At 43.1% G+C, this 21,779-nt stretch overlaps 1 protein-coding gene across 1 annotated transcript in view; it reads right to left on the reverse strand.

The window, feature by feature from the left end:
* ghrhrl (growth hormone releasing hormone receptor, like) overlaps positions 1 to 15,614 on the reverse strand; it is a gene marked incomplete at both ends in the record, with an annotated part of 59,755 nt that extends 44,141 nt beyond the window's left edge. Inside the window, one exon of the mRNA XM_084163348.1 lies at positions 15,564 to 15,614. Coding sequence (XP_084019474.1) covers positions 15,564 to 15,614 — 51 coding nt within the window. The remainder of the gene's footprint in view (positions 1 to 15,563) is intronic.
* Between the last annotated feature and the right edge of the window lie 6,165 nt (positions 15,615 to 21,779).

Consider the following 21,779-nt stretch of genomic DNA (forward strand, 5'->3'; position numbering starts at 1 on the left):
TATAAGCGTCCAGATTAGTGTCCCACTCCTTGAAAGTGGCAGCTCTAGGCTTTAGCTCAGTGCGGATGTTGATTGTAATTCATGGCTTCTGGTTGGGATATGTACATACTGTCACTGTGGGGACGACGTCGTCAATGCACTTATTAATTAAGCTGATGATTGATGTGGTAAACTCCTCAATGCCATTGGATGAATCCCAGAATATATTCCAGTCTGTGCTAGCAAAACAGTCCTGTAGCTTAGTATCTGCTTCATCGGACCACTTCCATATTGAACATGTCACTGGTACTTCCTGTTTGAGTTTTTGCTTCCACGGAGGCTGGATGTTCATCCAGGTCCGGAGCCGGAGGTAGGCCCAGATCTGATCTGGCCGGTGGATCCAGGGCTGGAGTTGGATCAGGCGGTGTGGCAGGGGCAGGGTTGGACATCAGACCCAGTGCTGGTTGTGGGTCTAGCAGTGATATGTCCTCAGGGGCCGGTGAAGGCGATGGACCCAGGACTAATGCTGGGTCAGCTGATGAGCCAAGGACAGGAACAGGCTTCGGACACAGGGCTGGTGCTGGGTCGGCCGATGGAGATGGTCTATCGACGGGAGTGGATGGCTGGACCAGGACTGGAACCAGGTCAGCCGGCGGGTCCAGGACAGGGCATCGGACCCAGGGCTGGTGCTGGGTCTGGCGATGGGCACAGGTCCAGGCTGGACTGGTCCTCCAGGACGGTAGTGGACATCGGGACCAGAACTGCGGAGCCTGCTGGAACCTGAGGCACTGAGTGGAACTCTGGTTCGAGAGTCGGCTTGAGCGTCATGTCCAAGCTGAGCAGGTCTGCAAGGGCAGCAGGCATTGTAGGGACCAGCACCGGAGTTGAGTCCGGTGCCAGCAGGATGACCAGGAGAAACATAGGCTGGGGTGTATGCTCGAATGTCGGATGGGGTGCTGGCTCGGGCACTGGTGGCTGCAGGTCTGACTGGCAGTCTGCAGGCAGAGGTGGAGTAGGCTGGAGCACTGGCGGTTGCTGGTCGGTCTGCAGCTGTGGTGACGTCTCGGCTTGCTCGAACTCTGTTGGTCACAAGGCAGGCTGCATCACTGGCAACGGCCTCGAGGTGGCACCGGCTGGGGTGCGGAGTGGAGCTCTGCCGGCTGCTGGGACAGCTCAGCCGTCTGTGGCAGTCGCGGGGAAGGCTCGAGCACTGGCAGTCGCTGCACTGGTGACTACTGGACATGCCGGAGTCCGGGTGGCGTCTAAACTGGCTGGCGGGCCAGTTGCCCCTCAACACGTGTGAATGGCGGCTGGACCTGCGGCCGAAAAGGTGGCTCTTCAATGTGAAAAAAAGAACAGAAATCTACTTAACATTAACCAGGTTTCCATCCAACCCTTTCATGCGAGTAAAGTAAGTTGGATAAAAAATGTTACGACAGGCCTGATGGAAACAGCAAATTTGTCTGTAAACTTTCCAAATGTTGGCAAAACAAAATACGCTAGACAAGGTGGGATCATTTTGTGTCTGTAAAATTCATTATGCGAGAAATAGCTTTGGAAATGCCTTTATGCTCAAATATTGATATAATAACCATCATATCAAAGTCAACTTTGAATCACGCGATGATATGTTGTGTGGTCCTCCCACTACAACTTGGGAAAGCATGTTGTTTATTAGGCTACAGAATAAATTAGTTATGATCAACACTGGTGAATGTGCACAGTGATGAGCTTGATGCTGCTTTCCATAAATATCCAGGGTCTTATTCTAGTGACATGATGATCGATGCTTGGCTCGCTCTTAGTCCCTTATAGCTGGATCCAATTTGTAAGTCGCTCTGGATAAGAGTGTCTGCTAAATGACTTACATGTAAAATGTAAATGTAATAGGAATCTCATCATGTAGGCCTAGGTAGTCTACCCTCACTGTATATGCGAGCTGTTGGCTAAAGCCAATGTGCAAAGATCACACATTTGCTATACAATGCAAAAAATAATTGGGACAAAACGATCAGTAGAGTTGAAAATGCGATGGAAACCCATTTATTTAAAATGTTGTATTCGGTACACGGGAATTTAACTGCAAATGTTATTTTTATGTGCACTACACAATCACGCACAGCAATTTGATTGAAACACATCTCTGGTGGGAAAATGTGCATATTGTTTTTCAACTTGGTCTCAGGGGTAGACCTAACATAGTAAATGTAAATGCAGACCACTCAAATTAGTATGGTACAGTGGGGGAAAAAAATATTTAGTCAGCCACCAATTGTGCAAGTTCTCCAACTTAAAAAGATGAGAGAGGCCTGTACTTTTCATCATAGGTACACGTCAACTATGACAGACAAATTGAGACATTTTTTCTCCAGAAAATCACATTGTAGGATTTTTAATGAATTTATTTGCAAATGATGGTGGAAAATAAGTATTTATTTTCATCATGTAGGCCTAGAGCCTGGTCAAATGTAGTGCACTGCTGCTACATAGGGAATTGGGTGCCATTTGGGACGCCCACAGACAGAGGAAAGTTAACAGTGACTCATTTTGGCCATACATGATCTGGTAGCTGGTACCGTTGCATCCCAAATAGCACCCTATTCCCTATGTAGTGCACTACTTTGACCAGAGCCTGGTCAAAAGTAGTGCACTGCTGCTACATAGGGAATTGAGTGCCATTTGGGAAGCCCACAGACGGAGGAAAATTAACAGTGACTGCTTTTGGCCATACATGATCTGGTAGCGTTTTCCTATTAAAATACCTCTTGCTTTGGGCAAAACAAATCCATCTCCATTGGTGGTGTTAAGTGGAAATGTTTTGAAGAGAGAGAAAGGTGAGGGGAAGGGAGAGTGGCGAGTCAAATTCATTAATTCAGTTTGCTCTAAATGCCACATTCGTTTCAATTAGGGCGCAGGTCATTGTCTCGCCTCAATTCAATATGTACACAGTCCTATAACTTTGAGCTAGACTGCTCTGAATTACCAAGTACATGTACCTTACAATTAGATGCCGATTATGGATCTGTCTGCTATAGCCTGTCTATCTGTCAGTCTATTTGCCACAGACTCTCCCTATACCTACACTCCTGTAACAGATAGAAGTTGGATAATTAGATCAGTATTTGACATCAGTGGCCTTTCCGTCAGTCTAGTGTAGTCTAACAACACAGATAAGGACATCTGGATCCCAGAAAGGAGATTGGGGGAGAAGGATAAACATAAATTGCATTTGATGAAAGTGTCTGAGACTCGATTACACCTGCAGGGATGATTCTGTGGTAATGACTAGGGTTGCAACATTTTGGGAACTTTCAATTAAATTCCCTGGTTTTCCAGAAATCCTGGTTGGAGGATTCTGGATTTCCTGCTTATTCCCGCCTGAATTTATTGAAAGTTCCTGGAATTTTGCAACCCTAGTAATGACACACGTGGTTGTACCTGGATGATCAGAGATGGGGAACAGGAAGATGAAACTATTATCTTCCATGTGGGCAGTACAAGATAAAATGTGCTCTTTAAAAGACTGAGGAGGTATAGGGGGAAGTGTGTGCGCGCGGCACGGAAGACGGGAGGCGCAACACATACATACAGTATATGCATTCTCTTCCATTTTCAATTCACTTCCATTTTTATGTGTGAGAGTATGTTTGTGGATTTGTTCGTCTAATATGTTGTGCTTGTGTGGATGGACATATTTATACTGATACTTCACTTTGAATCAAAGAAGCCACAGTTCTCATCAAAGACAGGAAAAGAGCACAACAGACCATGCCAGAAAGGAAGTTGTTAGTAGAGCCAAGCAATAATTCTCTCTGCCACGTTAATGACTTTTCTGAACACAGTCGCCCTTGATTCAGTGCCACTCTCCTTGTGATGCATAGAGTGAAAAGAAAAGCGAAAGGTAAGCCACAAATGATTCCCATTGCCCCCCCCCCCTCCTCTGAGAACTCTGTTTTCCTCATCCACGAATATCTTCAGTCTCTTCCAATCAGAAGATGTGACTTAGTATCATTAGCATTATCATTAACAAGCGCTATGAGATAAAAGAAAGACAAATCCCTCAGTGGGAAAACAGACAACATCTGGACTTCACACAAAGATATATGTGCCCGTTTCCTCAAACGGCACCTCTACATCACTTTAAATCTATATGATAATCACAGACTGATTAAACCTATATAGGAGCCAAGGGCTTAAATCAAGCAAGTCAAGCACAAACTGAGGATTGTGGTTCATAAAATGTCTACGTCCCAAATGGCACCCCATACATAGTGAACTATGGGCTCTGGTCAACAATAGTGCACTATATATGGAATAAGGTCCCATTTGGGGTGCAACCATTGTATATGGGTGCATATTTGATGTGATAAAAATTACGTTCATCCAGATCAATTGTTTCCAATGATGGCGCAAATCCCTTTCACAATCACAACCTTAATGGAAACTGTCATACTGATGTGGAAAGGATTTGGGTTAGGTTCAGCCCATGTAGTAAGAGATGTGTGTAATGAGTAAATAAGGCTAGATAGATGAGGGCTGAAGAGGCATAACGGTGCTTGATTACTGCAGCATTAGTATGGAGGGGCGCACCTTAGCGCGGGGAGTGATCTGAATCATGCCACCTCTCTGCCTAATTGTCTTTTAAAAACACTCACCGTACTCGGTCTCACATCTGCTGACAACACACATATAAGCGTTACGGTAATTGCTTCTGATGGGTTGCCATATTGCTTCCATCTATCCAATACTCTCAGATCTACAGGAGTGACTAGGGTGTAGGGGCTGGTTCAATATGGAACTGAGTAGAGTCGCACTGTGTGTGTCTGGATCAGTGTTAAGTAGGGTTAATGTCTAGGTAATTACAAATCTCTAGGCAAGAGAAGAGAGGTGAAGCCATATCAAAAGAAGAGAGAGAGGCAGAAATGTGTGTTCACTATGATATAGCTAGTGGCATAGTCATTTCAACTGAAATAAGCTCAGGGTTTATGTTTATAAGATATGCAGGTCATACAGTTGGCCATGTTGGAATACGATGAGACAGCTAATGCTAATCACATCACTAGTTTGACCTTTGAACTTGTTGTACAAAGCATCTCCTTCCTACGTTTGTGAAATATGAAGGTAATGTCAGTCATGCTAAAATCACGTATATGATTAACTGGAATATGCTAAGAGATCTAAGCTAAATTAACCACATCACTAGCCTTGTAAGAACCATCCTGATTTCGCAAGCTTACATTCTGTTTCACTAGCAAAACAGAAGGTAAACTAAACAGAATGTAAGCTTGTGAGATCAGGATGGTTTGTATGAGGCTACCACATCACTACTTTTGTTTGACATTTGAACTTGCTTTGTAGGCTCTGTCGTAGCCGGCCGCGACCGGGAGACCCATGGGGCGGCGCGCAATTGGCCCAGCGTCGTCCAGGGTAAGGGAGGGAATGGCCGGCAGGGATGTAGCCCAGTTGATAGAGCATGGCATTTGCAACGCCAGGGTTGTGGGTTCAATTCCCACAGGGGGTATGAAAAAAATAAAATAATGTATGCACTAACTAACTGTAAGTCGCTCTGGATAAGAGCGTCTGCTAAATGACTCAAATGTAAATGTAAAATGTAAAGTTCGGCTGCTGAGGGGAAAAAAGGATAGTTGTCGCTCTGAAAAACTAGGTCACATTGATTCCGATAAAGGACTTATTTCTTTGCATAAGCTGAGGCACAACGACGACTTAATCTCACTGGAGTAGAAAAGTGTAGATAACTCAAAGGTTGCATCCCAAATGCCATCCTATTCCTTACATAGTACACCTCTTTTGACCTGTTGTACAGTAATGCACTATATAGGGAATGAGGTGCTATTTGGGATACAACCACAATCATTCAGCAGGGTCTGTAATTAAATGGAGACAATTAGGGATATTATCAGTCTGGAGATTCAGATCAAATGCAGCATTTGGTGTTGTTAGTGTTGTGCCGCTAGCGTGAATTGCAAAAGTTTAGGCATCTGGGAGCTTGGCTATACAGCGTTTTATTTCTGCATCGCAAACAATGACAACAAATGCAAACAGACACAGCTCTCTACACACTCTATCCCTCTCAAAACCACACACTACAACACACACGTGGATGTGTACGTGCATGCACAGACAAACAAACAGAACCAGACACACACACAGGAAGCAAACCTCTGTAACTGTGGACATGGTGGAGCCTGAGTGAATGTCAACTGATGTACTGTAAAAGCCTCTCTTTGACAACCAATAGATCAATTTGTTACCGTAGGTCCTAAATGTCAGTCTTGTCAATGAAAATGTCACATTTGTTGGTGATAGGGTACAGAATGGGGAAAAAATAATAATTAACTGTTCATTCTCCACTTCTCAAATTGGTCCACCCAAATGAACAGGAACTACAACTTATTAAGGCTTTATATAGCATACATAGAGTTCACAAGCACTTTAAAGATGCTTCACAAATCCTCTATAAGCTTATGTCATACTCTACAAAGGGTGTTTAAAGGATGACATAACAGCTCCCTATGTAGGTCGGTACATTGCCAAATATGACCAAACATTCTGAGGTGGAGAGCGAAGGGCTACCATTGGATAAAATCTGTCAGACATTACAATGGAGCTCAATGCTGAGTTTATCGGAAGTGTATAGGAGATGTTGTGCCCACTGTGACTATTAAAACCTACCCTAACCAGAAACCATGGATAGATGGCAGCATTCGCGCAAAACTGAAAGCGCGAACCACCGCATTTAACCATGGAAAGGTGACTGGGAATATGGCAGAATACAAACAGTGTAGCTACTCACTCCGCAAGGCAATTAAACTGGCAAAACATCAGTATAGAGACAAAGTGGAGTCGCAATTCAACGGCTCAGACACGAGACGTATGTGGCAGGGTCTACAGACAATCACGGACTACAAAAGGAAAACCAGCCACGTCGCCGACACCGACGTCTCGCTTCCAGACAAGCTAAACACCTTCTTCGCCCGCTTTGAGGATAACACAGTGCCACCAACGCGGCCCACTACCAAGGACTGTGGGCTCTCCTTCTCCGTGGCCGACTTGAGTAAGACATTTAAGCATGTTAACCCCCGCAAGGCTGCCGGCCCAGACGGCATCCCTAGCCGCGTCCTCAGAGCATGCGCAGACCAGCTGGCAGGTGTGTTTACGGACATATTAAATCTCTCCCCATCCCAGTCTGCTGTCCCCACATGCTTCAAGATGGCCACCATTGTTCCTGTACCCAAGAAAGCAAAGGTAACTGAACTAAATGACTATCGCCCCGTAGCACTCACCTCTGTCATCATGAAGTGCTTTGAGAGACTAGTCAAGGATCATATCACCTCTACCTTACCTGTCACCCTAGACCCACCTCAATTTGCTTACCGCCCCAATCGATCCACAGACGATGCAATCGCAGTCACACTGCACACTGCCCTATCCCATCTGGACAAGAGGAAACCTATGTAAGAATGCTGTTCACTGACTATAGCTCAGCATTCAACACCATAGTACCCTCCAAGCTCATCATTAAGCCATGGATCTAAACCCCACCCTGTGCAACTGGGTCCTGGACTTCCTGACGGGCCTCCCCCAGGTGGTGAAGGTAGGAAACAACATCTCCACTTCGCTGATCCTCAACACTGGGGCCCCACAAAGGTGCGTGCTCAGCCCCCTCCTGTACTCCCTGTTCACCCATGACTGCGTGGCCAAGCATGCCTCCAACTCAATCATCAAGTTTGCAGACGACACAACAGTAGTAGGCTTGATTACCAACAATGATGAGACAGCCTACAGGGAGGAGGTGAGGGCTCTGGGAGTGTGGTGTCAGGAAAATAACCTCTCACTCAACGTCAACAAAACAAAGGAGATGATCGTGGACTTCAGGAAACAGCAGAGGGTGCACCCCCCTATCCACATCGATGGGACCGTAGTGGAGAAGGAGGAAAGCTTCAAGTTCCTTGGCGTACACATCACCGACAAACTGAAAGGGTCCACCCACGCAGACAGTGTGGTGAAGAAGGTGCAACAGAGCCTCTTCAACCGCAGGAGGCTGAATAAATTTGGCTTGGCACCTAAAACCCTCAAACTTTTACAGATGCACAATTGAGAGCATCCTGTCAGGCTGTATCACCGTCTTAAATTCCATTCCTTACTTAGATTTGTGTGTATTGGGTATATGTTGTGAAATAGTTAGATATTACTTGTTAGAAATGACTGCACTGTTGGAGCTATAAGCACAAGCATTTCGCTACACCCACAAGAACATCTGCTAAACACGTGTATGTGACAAATAAAATGTGATTTGCTCAACTTCCAACTTCGATTTGTCGCCGGTAACATCACTTTTTTGTATTTTCTTTTATACTTGACCCAGTTTGCTGGAGCATTTGTTTGCAGTGCCTCTCTGCCTCAGTCTGAATACCAAACTGTTTCAGAGGATGAAGGGTAAAGAGCTGTGAATGTCTGGTTAATGCCTTCTTTTGTTCCTAATGCATCGCTAATAGACTAATGAGGGATCTCATTAAGCAATTTACTCCACAATTATTCTCTCCTTTTGAGTGGAAAAGGAAGGCATAGGAACATGAAAGTGGGAGAGAATGCACAGTACGTCATGAGAGAGAGAGTGAATTTTAGCTTAGAGATAATTATGCTTGGGCCACACACATGGACAAATGCACACACACTTCAATACAATATGTTCCTTCCTTACTAGGCTGCTTCATATGGTTGTGCAACAGTACAGTACGGTCTATGTACAGACTGCTCTTCCAATGAGGTGAAAGTGAGTTTTCAAAAGTTTATTCAATCTAATATTCAATCTAATATGAGCAGCACTCAACTGAGCGGGAAGTAGCTCAAGAGCAAGATAGACACTGGAAAGGTCAGGGTGGGGAATATATATAGATCAAATTGGAGGGGGGAGATCGAAAGAGGGTAAGATAGAGAGATTGTTCTTTTTAATTGCACTTTTCAATGCAAAAAGAACAAAGAATTAGGAAGAATGATTGTGTGTGTGTGTGTGTGTGTGTGTGTGTGTGTGTGTGTGTGTGTGTGTGCGAGCGAGCGAAAAAGAGTGAGAGAGAAAGTAAGAGAAAATGAGCAAGCAAGCGAGAGAAAGAAGGAAGAATAACCAATACCTTTTGAGAGCACCACAGCACCACCTGCCTATAAGGCCAAATCAGAACTCTGTGTTCTCAGCAGGCTGTGAAATGTCCTTTGAAATAGAGGTAAGCCCATTAAGTGCCGACTATCCAAAGAGGGGCCATCAGATCAGCTTCACTTTGCAGATGTTGGTTTCTCTTTTATACAGCTTTTGTCCACTTGCTAAGGTAATGAGACAGATACACATACTTCCATACCAGTACACACACATTCTAAAACATACACCTTCTCTTTCTCTCTAACAAACACACACAAACCCACCACACACATAATATACTGTACATCCCAGGTAATTTACGTAAATGTTGTCGCCCGCATTGGCAATCATTTTTTTAAAACATTAATTTGCATAAGTTAGACTTTTGTGAAAACAGACATAATGGTCTGATTTCCAGACATAGGCTGCGTCCCCAAATGGCAACCTATTCCCCGTATAGTGCACTATGTTTGACCAGGGCATACAGGGCTCTGGTCAAATGTAGTGCACTACTGTGCATAGGGAATAGGGTACCATTTGGAACGCAGATGGACAAGTGAGAGCGCTCTGTTGACAAGGAGCAGCTGTTGTTTACCGACAGCAGACGGTAACTGCCACTTTAGACTCTCACGTCTTTTGAGGGAGATAGATGAAATTACGATGATGATGATGATGTCTTTGAAATCTGTGATTGCATTAGCGAGAGAAAGAGACAACGAAGGAATGAAAGAGGCGGAGAGAGAGAGAGAGAGAGAGAATGTGTGTGACACAGAGACAGATCGAGAGAAAGAGAACGAGAGAGGGAGATAAAGAGAGACCCATTATCAGCAGCCGTAACGGAGAGGAGAGGGATGGTGTTTGTGCTGGAAGCCAACCGGCTCATTAGAATTATCTCTCTTGTTATGCTGCAGTTAGAAGGTCAGGGGTCATAAGAATGGAATGAGGAAGGAGACCCTGATGATGAGTTGCCATATCTCCACATCATATTACCAAGCTTATTTTGGTAATAACATTGTCCATTATGATGTATAGTTTTTCTCATCTAAATCCGGAAAAGCTGTCAGATACTGTCAGCAGTGAGTTGTGACAGGAACACAAAACAGATCGTAACACCCATCCAGTGGTTTAAGTGGGCAGATGTCACATACTTTATTATCTACAGGGGTCGCTTTATGCATGTTCATTCGTAACCAGACCCTAATGGCTTGTGGACTCAGTCATGACCTGCCCAGCTGACCATTATAGGCCTACCATAACACTAACAAGGCGCTGCACAATTGATCAGTAGGCTACACACGAAGGTGACTTGTTCTTTGCTGGGCAGTGGTGGAAAAAGTACCCAATTGTCGTACTTGAGTAAAAGTAAAAATACCTTAATAGAAAATGACTCAAGTAAAAGTGAAAGTCATCCAGCAAAATACTACTTGAGTAAAAGTCTAAAAGTATTTGGTTTTAAATACAGTGGGGGAAAAAAGTATGTAGTCAGCCACCAATTGTGCAACTTCTCCCAGTTAAAAAGATGAGAGAGGCCTGTAATTTTCATCATAGGTACACGTCAACTATGACAGACAAATTGAGAAAAAAATATCCAGAAAATCACAGTGTAGGATTTTTAATGAAATTATTTGCAAATTATGGTGGAAAATAAGTATTTGGTCACCTACAAACAAGCAAGATTTCTGGCTCTCACAGACCTGTAACTTCTTCTTTAAGAGGCTCCTCTGTCCTCCAATCGTTACCTGTATTAATGGCACCTGTTTGAACTTATCAGTATAAAAGACACCTGTCCACAACCTCAAACAGTCACACTCCAAACTCCACTATGGCCAAAACCAAAGAGCTGTCAAAGGACTAAGGCACTGCATCGCAGTGCTAGCTGTGCCACTAGAGATCCTGGTTCGAATCCAGGCTCTGTCGTAGCCGGCCGAGACCGGGAGACCCATGGGGCGGCGCACAATTGGCCCAGCGTCGTCCAGGGTAGGGGAGGGAATGGCCGGCAGGGATGTAGCTCAGTTGGTAGAGCATGGTGTTTGCAACGCCAGGGTTGTGGGTTCGATTCCCACAGGGGGCTAGTATGAAAAAAATAAATAAAATTTAAAAAAAATTAAAAAATTATGTATGCACTCACTAACTGTAAGTCGCTCTGGATAAGAGCGTCTGCTAAATGACGTAAATGTAAATGTAAAGGACACCAGAAACAAAATTGTAGACCTGCACCAGGCTGGGAAGACTGAATCTGCAATAGGTAAGCAGCTTGGTTTGAAGAAATCAACTGTGGGAGCAATTATTAGGAAATGGAAGACATACAAGACCACTGATAATCTCCCTCGATCTGGGGCTCCACGCAAGATCTCACCCCGTGGGGTCAAAATGATCACAAGAACGGTGAGCAAAAATCCCAGAACCACACGGGGGGACATAGTGAATGACCTGCAGAGAGCTGGGACCAAAGTAACAAAGCCTACCATCAGTAACACACTACGCCACCAGGGACTCAAATCCTGCAGTGCCAGACGTGTCCCCCTGCTAAAGCCAGTACATGTCCAGGCCCGTCTGAAGTTTGCTAGAGTGCATTTGGATGATCCAGAAGAGGATTGAGAGAATGTCATATGGTCAGATGACACCAAAATAGAACTTTTTGGTAAAAACTCAACTCGTCGTGTTTGGAGGACAAAGAATGCTGAGTTGCATCCAAAGAACACCATATCTACTGTGAAGCATGGGGGTGGAAACATCATGCTTTAGGGCTGTTTTTCTGCAAAGGGACCAGGACGACTGATCCTTGTAAAGGAAAGAATGAATGGGGCCATGTATCGTGAGATTTTGAGTGAAAACCTCCTTCCATCAGCAAGGGCATTGAAGATGAAACGTGGCTGGGTCTTTCAGCATGACAATGATCCCAAACACACCGCCCGGGCAACGAAGGAGTGGCTTCGTAAGAAGCATTTCAAGGTCCTGGAGTGGCCTAGCCAGTCTCCAGATCTCAACCCCATAGAAAATCTTTGGAGGGAGTTGAAAGTCCGTGTTGCCCAGTGACAGCCCCAAAACATCACTGCTCTAGAGGAGATCTGCATGGAGGAATGGGCCAAAATACCAGCAACAGTGTGTGAAAACCTTGTGAAGACTTACAGAAAACGTTTGACCTGTGTCATTGCCAACAAAGGGTATATAACAAAGTATTGAGAAACTTTTGTTATTGACCAAATACTTATTTTCCACCATAATTTGCAAATAAATTCATTAAAAATCCTACAATGTGATTTTCTGGATTTTTTTTTCTCATTTTGTCTGTCATAGTTGACGTGTACCTATGATTAAAATTACAGGCCTCTCATCTTTTTAAGTGGGAGAACTTGCACAATTGGTGGCTGACTAAATACTTTTTTTCCCCACTGTATACTTAAGTAGCAAAAGTAAACATAATTGTTAAAATATACTTAAGTATCAAAAGTAAAAATCATTTCACATTCCTTATATTCAGCAAACAGATAGCCAACACTGACATAATGTAGTGAGTCTGCCAGATCAGAGGCAGTAGGGATGACCAGGGATGTTCTCTTGATAAGTACGCGATTTGGACCATTTTCCTGTCCTGTTAAGCATTCGAAATGTAACGAGTACTTTTGGGTGTCAGGGAAAATGTATGGAGTAAAAAGTACATTATTTTGTTTAGGAATGTAGTGAAGTAAAAGTTGTCAAAAATAGAAATAGTAAAGTAAAGATACCCCCAAAAAACGACTTAAGTAGTACTTTAAAGTATTTTTACTAAAGTATTTTACACCTCTGTTGCTGGGTTATATTCCAACAACAATTGAATACAAATCTAGCCCAGTGGTCCCAGATCTAATTGTGCTGTCTTGCCAACTCCTATGCTAAATGGCCATTGTCATTGCAACACAACGGCTATAGAAGTCTGCTAACAGACAGCACAAACAAATCTGGGACCACCAGGCTAACACAAACCCTTTGTGTGGAAAGGGAACACATAGGCTACTTTTAATTTCATAAATGAAACACAGTTCATTTATTAGCCTGGCTACACTTCAAAATGTGGATATGAGGTGACTGCCTTTGGACATTGTGGCACAAACAACATGAATTAATTAATCACATCATGACTCTGCAGATACCACCTAGTCCCATTTGATTAACATTAACCTTGTAGAGGAACTTTATAATTGCCTTGCAGAGGAGCAGAGCTTATTAGAATACAATCACAGTGTCAGCACAACCTCATTGATTAGGGGGCTTTCGTGCCATAGATTTAATTACACCAATGAAAGAAAAGGACCCCTCCACACTCTCCACAGTTAGATGTATGCACACATGCACGCAAACACACATGTACTTGTGGTTAAAAATGTATATAGCTATCTCCTTGCAGTCCTCACAATTTATTTTAATGGAGGCGCTTCATAAAAGTTTAAAAAAGGAAATTAAGAGACACGTTTCAAGAGTAATTCTTCATCATACACGTGTGCCAGTTTTTGTTATCAATAAACATGTAATAAATAGCCTATTCTGTGTAACCTACATGCGAGCATGTAGCCTAATTGGTAACGCTCATCGTTGTTTATACTTTTGTAGCCTAATGCATGATAAGCATACTGCTCCTAGTAGAACTCGGCTAGACGAAGTGAACGTCTGTGCCTCGCACAGGGGCGGTGTGTTCATTAGGGCGATATGGGCGACGCACTGCCAAACGGGAAAAGGAAGGGATTTTTTTTCTAATCAATTATATCACGGCAACAGTAGTTATCAGTGTTCTAATCTAGACGTCTGATCTGCCACTAAATGTCCAATCAGGATAAAGTCGTGCTTCAAATGGCACCGCCCCTTTTGGGGCGATTTCAGTCAGGTTGAAAATCGCCCCAGAAGTCTCTCATAGACTCTCATGTAAAATATTTTTTTTTCAAATATCAGAGCTTTCAATACAATCTCTATGGGTTCCGGGAGGGCTTGCACTTACGCGCTTTCGTCATACGTAACATAACCATGAACGTAACTAAGAAAAGAGCGGGTAGCAGCGTCAATCAATTCACGTACTACTGTCAAGATGGCTAGCGTTCAGTGCAACTCGATTGTCTCTTTGAAAGAAGTTCCTTTTTGTCGGCGAACAAATCAAGATAAATTGGCAACGAAACAATTAGGACCTCCCAGACCAAATTTAATAATTCAACAGGTTTCTACTAAAGGGGGAAAGTCCTACACCCTAGGATTTTCCAAAAATTGGTACGAACGAAAAACCTGGCTAGCAGGCTGCGATGTAGCTAATGCAGTCTTCTGCTACCCCTGCTTACTCTTTCACCCTGAAGGCGGCACGGCAGACAGCACCGCTTGGACAGCGACTGGTGTAATGGAAATGCACCATCTTTCAGAAAAGATTAAGAAACATGAGCTGTCAAAGACCCACATGGATAGCTGTTTGAGATTGTCTGCTTTGGGGAGAGTGAACATTGCCACTCAACTGGATGAGGGATACAGGCTAGCTGTCCGCCGCCACAACGATGAGGTTAGCAAGAACCGCCACATCCTCAGCCGGCTAATCCAGTGTGTGAAGTTTTGCGGAGTGTTTGAGTTAGCTTTGCGAGGCAAAGATGAAACTGAGGGCTCCACCAACCCTGGTATTTTTCTTGGACTTGTCAACTTTGTGGCACAATTAGATGAGGTGTTTTATGGAAATGCATATTGTTTATGCAGTGTTGAGGAATGTGAAAGAACACCCTTGATTATTTTTACTGTGATAACTTATTTTGCTTTTGTAAGCCAACACTTTTGAGATCAGTCAATAAATGCTTCTGGTATTGACTTATATGCTGCCCCTGTCTTCATGTTGTTGCTGGACATATCTTTTTTAAAATGTGTGTAGGTCACCTAAATCATCAGAAAAATTGCCCCCCCTGAGAATTTTTTCAGGAGCCGCCACTGGCCTCGCATACCCCCTTAAAAGACCTTCGCATGAAAAACGAGAAAGAAAACGGCAATAGTACTGTTTGTCCCTCTTGGGATGCCGTAGTATACACTTCCTCAACCTAGCCTGAATTAGTCTAAGATAACTCAAGAAATCTGTAATTAATTTAGACGTTTTTGCCGAGGAGGTCTTAGTCCCGCAATTTTACATCTAACTAATATGTTGCTGGCATTATTTCTCCAGTGGAAAAAATTGCATGAAAACGAGTCGTCTGTCATTGAATGACAACAAACACTTAATCGAATAATCCCTGCTGTTGACCAATCACCAACGACGAGGCGTAGAATTCGGCTACCGAACTTCTAAACTACGGCTTGCCTCAGAATTTTTTTTAAATATGGATGAACAGCCGAAAAAACTCTTGCTTAAGACCAGAATGAACAAAAACGTCACAAAATATCGTCATAATATATGCACAATGACATAAGTGATACTGTGGTAAAAAGCACTTAAGATACTCACAGAGGGAGCCAAAGATGTCGCGAAAAGAATCCAATAGACAAGGACGCACATCTTGAGTTTTCAAAGCTGTTTGAATGCGCCAGATCAACTCAGCTCACAGTCCACTCTTACTGAACTGCTGTCTATTTAAATTAGCCTCCATGCATCCTTTATCATTGACAGACAATGACGTGCACTAAGGCAGGTAGCGGGAAGCCTATCTCCCCACCACCCAGCAAGATTAATCTAACACCATCTTCTCTCTGCTGCTTCAGAGCCTGCGCGTGCCACCTGCGGTCTGCACAACCGTCTCGCTCTACAAAGTCACATTTCTGAAGCTATAATCTATTTGAAATTTCATTATCACAACTAACACCACCTGTGTAAACTTTTATTGTGGGTTCATGCTTGTGTGTCAAACCAAGTGTCCTATTGGAGTCCAGTCCTTTGTGCGTCATTGGACATTTCTGTAAGCATGTATTGGTGGAATAATGGCCATTTCCACTTTGGATAGATCACCTGTAGACTGGAATGAACGTAATGTATTTTATCACAATTGCATCTAACATGATTACCACACCTCCAGCGTTTCGTGCAGAAGCGTTGCATATTAAAAGTACACATACATGTTATTCAGTAATTTCATCCAAACTACTCGCGCGCCTGTTTAGCCACTAAATTGAAATTGCTTCTATTTTAGACGCTTGACCCGCTACAAGTCCCGCCTCTCCCATCTCCTCATTGGTTTGTATCCCCTTTTATCTGTGGATTAATAGGCCCTTTTCACGTGACGTCAGACAACTTCCGTTCTGCCGCGATGCAGGTTATGTTTACATCCGGTGTCGCTTAGGAACGCTTAGCTAGTAGCACATCATTATGGAGTTCACCCAGTCCCTTTCACATCTGCCACCAATACGACTTAACGACGTAGAACGACTTGCTGACAAGTGGTCCCTTACTTCAAGATCGAAGCTTGATAAAGGCTACAAGTTCTTCGTTGAAGGTTACCTGTTTGATTATGAAGGTACGTGTTTATCTTTATTTAGCTTAAATTAGCCCTATGCTAGCGAAGGTTATGAGCTGACGAGTTTCTGTTTTGCAGCCTCTTTTTAATATTACTGCTGTTTGTATCGACCGTAAGATAAGAGTCAGTAATGTATTAATGGCTAATGCTGCGCCCTTTCTCCCAATCACTGTATTGAAACAGTCTCAAGTGTAGTTAACGGTGAGGTGACAGTGAGAGGGCGATGTTACAGGTCCATGAAGAAAAATGAGGAGGCTCATCGGCTTCAGGTTTCTCAGATAAACAGTTCTCTAACATTATGATAAGATAGGTTAAGATAGATAAGTTTTCTTTTTGTTGTGTTTTGCTGCGGTTGCAGATTTAATAAGAATGATTCCACAAAGTTCCACTGTGGATCAGTTTGTTTCTCAGTCTGAGCTCTGATTTTGTATCATTAAACTTAATACACAACGAAATTCTTACAAACCGATGTGGGTTGTTGACGGCAATAAAGACTGGGAAAGATTCTGTGATAACTCAAAATGTTCAAATTTTCGATAAGTGTTGGCACTACTTGTCAAAGGTTTCAGAACAGCCAATTTTTCTTAATTAAAAAAAGAAATTGGGTTTTGAAAATTGTGTACAGTAGTTTATAATGAAACGCAGAAAAAATGTTTTGTAAGTACAGCACTAATTGTTATGTCTCTATGAACAGGTTACACTAGACTCTGCAGAGGTTCCTGTGGTACTCAATCACATGTCATGTTCCTGCTCTGCTGGGAAAGCACTATGTAATCACATAGTAGCACTTCTTTTTCAAAGTGCTCACTATGTTACCATGGGCTTTAAGACAGTGCCATTGCCTCTGTCATGCACCAGCGCACTGCAGACCTGGCACCGGCCTAGGACACAGGTCAGACATTATTTGTTACACTGATGCAGAACTTTGCAGTTTGTATTGACTTTTGACAATGTATTGTTCATCATTATTATATCACAGGGAATTGTACCAGAGGCCACCAATGATATGGCGGTGTGTAAACCAGCGGCTAAGAAAAAAACAAGTGTCAGAGCTGGTGTGAAGTGCACACTGTACCGAGCCTATGATGGTGAGTCTGAATGAGCCCCCTACTGTACTAGAGCACAAAGACTTTAGTGCATTTCTAAAATAATACAAACATAAAAGTGATTATTATTTGTTACTTTTTATATAGACTTTCAGTGGATATTTTTTTATTTGTATTAGAAGCATGTACGAGACTGGATGAGTGTGGTTGTCTTTTTTAGTGAAAAAGATAAGGTGGCATTTAATGAAATCTAAACTTGACATATCTCACTTTCATGCCAGGGCCTATTCCGGATCCTCACGTCATGGCCAGTGCTGAGAAACTGAAAGACATCCGTCCACAACCAGGGATTTGCAAGTTGCTGCACGGGCTTGAGGGCCTTAATTTGGTGGACTCTAAATTTGGCCCTGTGCCATTTGGGTCTGTGCTTTCTTACCAGTGCCCTCTAGAATTAAGTAGAGATATTATTAAACACCCTGGTGCCAGTGAGTTTCCTCAGTTGCCTATTGAAGGTTACAACTTTAAATTTCCCATTGATTTTGAGCCCAACTACATACAACAATGTCATTTGGACAGCCTGATTGTGTCAGAGGAGATGTCTGCTGCTATTGAAGCAGAAACAAGAATGCAGTCAGAATGCCAGCTGTGGAGCCAGGTACGCAAACCCCGACTGACAGCCAGCAGATTCCGTGAAATATGCCATGTTCGTGGGGAGTTGTCTGCCAAGGCTTTGGCAACCCGCATTCTGAGAGGAACTCCTCAGACAGCTGCTATGAGAAGAGGGTTGGATCTGGAACCTGAGATACTGAGGCAATATTCTGATTTTTGTGATGTCTCTCTGAAACAATGCGGGGTCATCATCCACCCTGATTCACCTCACCTTGCAGCCAGCCCGGATGCTAAAGTCTTCTGCCCAACAGAAGCACCACCATTTGGTCTTGCTGAGGTTAAGAGTTGCGATGTTGAAAATGTTACCCAAGTTAAACACCTGATCACAGTTAAAGGCCAGGCCTGCCTTAAGAAGAGCCACAAATACTACTATCAGGTTCAAGGCCAACTCGCCTTAAGCGGACTTCAGTGGTGTGACTTCATTACAGATACCCGCACTGACTTCACAGTTGAGAGAATCTTTAGGGATGAGGAGATTATCCACTCAATGCGACAGAAGCTTGATCATTTCTATTATAACATCTACATGGATGTCTTCTTAAGTTATAAAACATAAGGCAGAATTTTATGTGTAAATAGTGTTTTCGTTGAGAAGTCTCAGGTTACGGGCGAACGGAAGTGAAGTTAACCTGCTACGCGGAAAGGCGGAAGTTAGATGACGTCATCGTGAAAAGGGCCTATTGTCGGAGTAGAGAACACATGATTTTGTGTGACTCAAAATCCTACAAAGATCCAGCAAAAAAGAAGGACCTAAAATAACTATCCAATGCTTATATCCCAGGAGAAATTAGCTAGCAACAGCAAGCTAGCTAAATTAACGTCCACGAATGCTTCATATGTGTTTCGACCTGTCCCTAATGAATATAGTTGGTTCAAAGTTCGTTTTGATATTTCAACCTGGTGGATAGACAAACTCAACATGCGCACAATGGCGCACGCGCAGAGCCGGTTTGGTCATCATTTAAGAATTCAATACATAACAATGACATTAAAGCACATTGTGCACTCAATTAAATCAAATCAAATTTTATTGGTCACATGCGCCGAATACAACAGGTGCAGACATTACAGTGAAATGCTTACTTACAGCCCTTAACCAACAGTGCATTTATTTTTAACAAAAAAAGTACAAATAAAACAACAAAAAAAGTGTTGAGAAAAAAAGAGCAGAAGTAAAATAAAATAACAGTAGGGAGGCTATATATACAGGGGGGTACCGGTGCAGAGTCAACCGGCGCAGAGTCAATTAACCGATGTCTTGTTCGCCCCAGCACAGATCATTGTTGTCACGGCTTCCCCTCAAGCTGCGTTGATGCGATAGTCTCCAACTGAAAGCACCGTTGGCCCTCGCCAGATGAAACAGTGGTGTGAAGGGGAATTAGGCTTGGAGTGGCAAAACCCCTGGTCCGTGCAAAAAGCTTTAGGGTTAAATGGCATTAATTTCAACACATCACACGAATCTGTGTACTCATGTAAGGCTTAAAATTACCACAGAGATACATTTCAGTGTCCTCAGAAAACATATAGAAATGGAGACCCTGAAAACCACACATAGAAACAAGGGGCTACCTAGAACATTTACATTGACATTACATTTACGTCATTTAGCAGACGCTCTTATCCAGAGCGACTTACAAATTGGTGCATTCACCTTATGATAGCCAGTGGGACAACAATTTTACCATTTTTTATTTTTATATTTTCAAATTTTGTAATTCTTAATTTTTAAAGTATATTTATAAATTTTTCCTAATCGTTTTTTTATATATATATATATATATATATATATATATATATATATAAATAAATAAATTACTTTTATACTATCCCAGGTATTCCTTAAAGAGGTAGGGTTTCAAGTGTCTCCGGAAGGTGGTCAGTGACTCCGCTGTCCTGGCCCTGGCGTCGTGAGGGAGCTTGTTCCACCATTGGGGTGCCAGAGTAGCGAACAGTTTTGACTGGGCTGAGCGGGAACTGTGCTTCCGCAGAGGTAGGGGGACCAGCAGGCCAGAGGAGGAAGAACGCAATGCCCTCGTTTGGGTGTAGGGACTGATCAGAGCCTGAAGGTAAGGAGGTGCCGTTCCCCTCACAGCTCCGTAGGCAAGCACCATGGTCTTGTAGCAGATGTGAGCTTCAACTGGAAGCCAGTGGAGTGTGCGGAGGAGTGGGGTGACGTGAGAGAACTTGGGAAGGTTGAACACCAGACGGGTTGCAGCGTTCTGGATGAGTTGAGGGGTTTAATGGCACAGGCAGGGAGCCCAGCCAACAGCGAGTTGCAGTAATCCAGATGGGAGATGACAAGTGCCTGGATTAGGACCTGTGCCGCTTCCTGTGTAAGGTAGGGTCGTACTCTGCGAATGTTGTAGAGCATGAATCTACAGGATCGGGTCACTGCTTTGATGTTAGCGGAGAACGACAGGGTGTTGTCCAGGGTCACGCCAAGGTTCTTTGCACTCTGGGAGGAGGACACAACAGAGTTGTCAACCGTGATGGTGAGATCATGGAGCGGGCAGTCCTTCCCCGGGAGGAAAAGCAGCTCCGTCTTGCCGAGGTTCAGAGAACCACAGGGACAGCTGAAGAACTCTATGGTTGTAGCCCCTTTTTCTCTAAAGACTGTCAACATGGAATAGGTGTGAGGAGTTATGAAGTGGAAGAAAGTGACAATTTACAAACTTTATTTTAAAGTTGAACTGTACATGTTTTACAGGTACTATAACCATTATAACAGTGAGTGCATAGATAGAGAACAGGTTCATGTAGATTTCATTGAAGTCGCATGATGGTGGCAGACTCTTGAAAGCAGTTTGTTAATTAAAAATACATAGGATATCTTTCCCAGCACAACCACCATCAAACAGATGTGGTTTAAAATACTATCAAAATACTATTACTTGTGACTTTGTAAATCATTATTATTGTTTTTCCTTCCAAAAAGTGCAAAACTGTAGAGAAAATATGAGGCTTTGAATACAAATTGCATAAATTTAGACCACTCATAACATACAAAAGAGAAATGTTCCCTATAAATGGAAAACAGTTCTCTACAAAAGCATCATCCAATTTAGCCCTTGATTCACTGGTGTAGGGTGAAGTTGCCCCTAGAATCTGATCTTGGGTCAGTATTGCATTTTCCCCTCAGTATTGCATTTTCCCCTCTAATGGTTAAAGTTAGGATTGGGGAAAACGTCACCCCAGACCTTGCTTCATTAGTGAAAAACATTGGTCACCTCCTTGAATAGACAGTCTTGTAAACAAGGTGGTATGACTGAGATTTCATGTCATGCCTTATTACTATAAGAGACTAATAGAGAAAGACAAAGATCAACTTTATATTAGTAACAACAAAAAACACAGGATGCAACAACTTAGCACATCAGGATCCTTATCAGAAAAAAAACAGAGGTTCTATACATGGTATCTAAAATGTATGGCTATAACAAAATTCTAAAATCCCTTACAAAGAAATATAACAAAATCATATTCCTATAATGGTATATA

The sequence above is a fragment of the Coregonus lavaretus genome, assembly GCF_964263955.1.
Source record: "Coregonus lavaretus genome assembly, chromosome: 6".
Lineage (NCBI taxonomy): Eukaryota > Metazoa > Chordata > Actinopteri > Salmoniformes > Salmonidae > Coregonus > Coregonus lavaretus.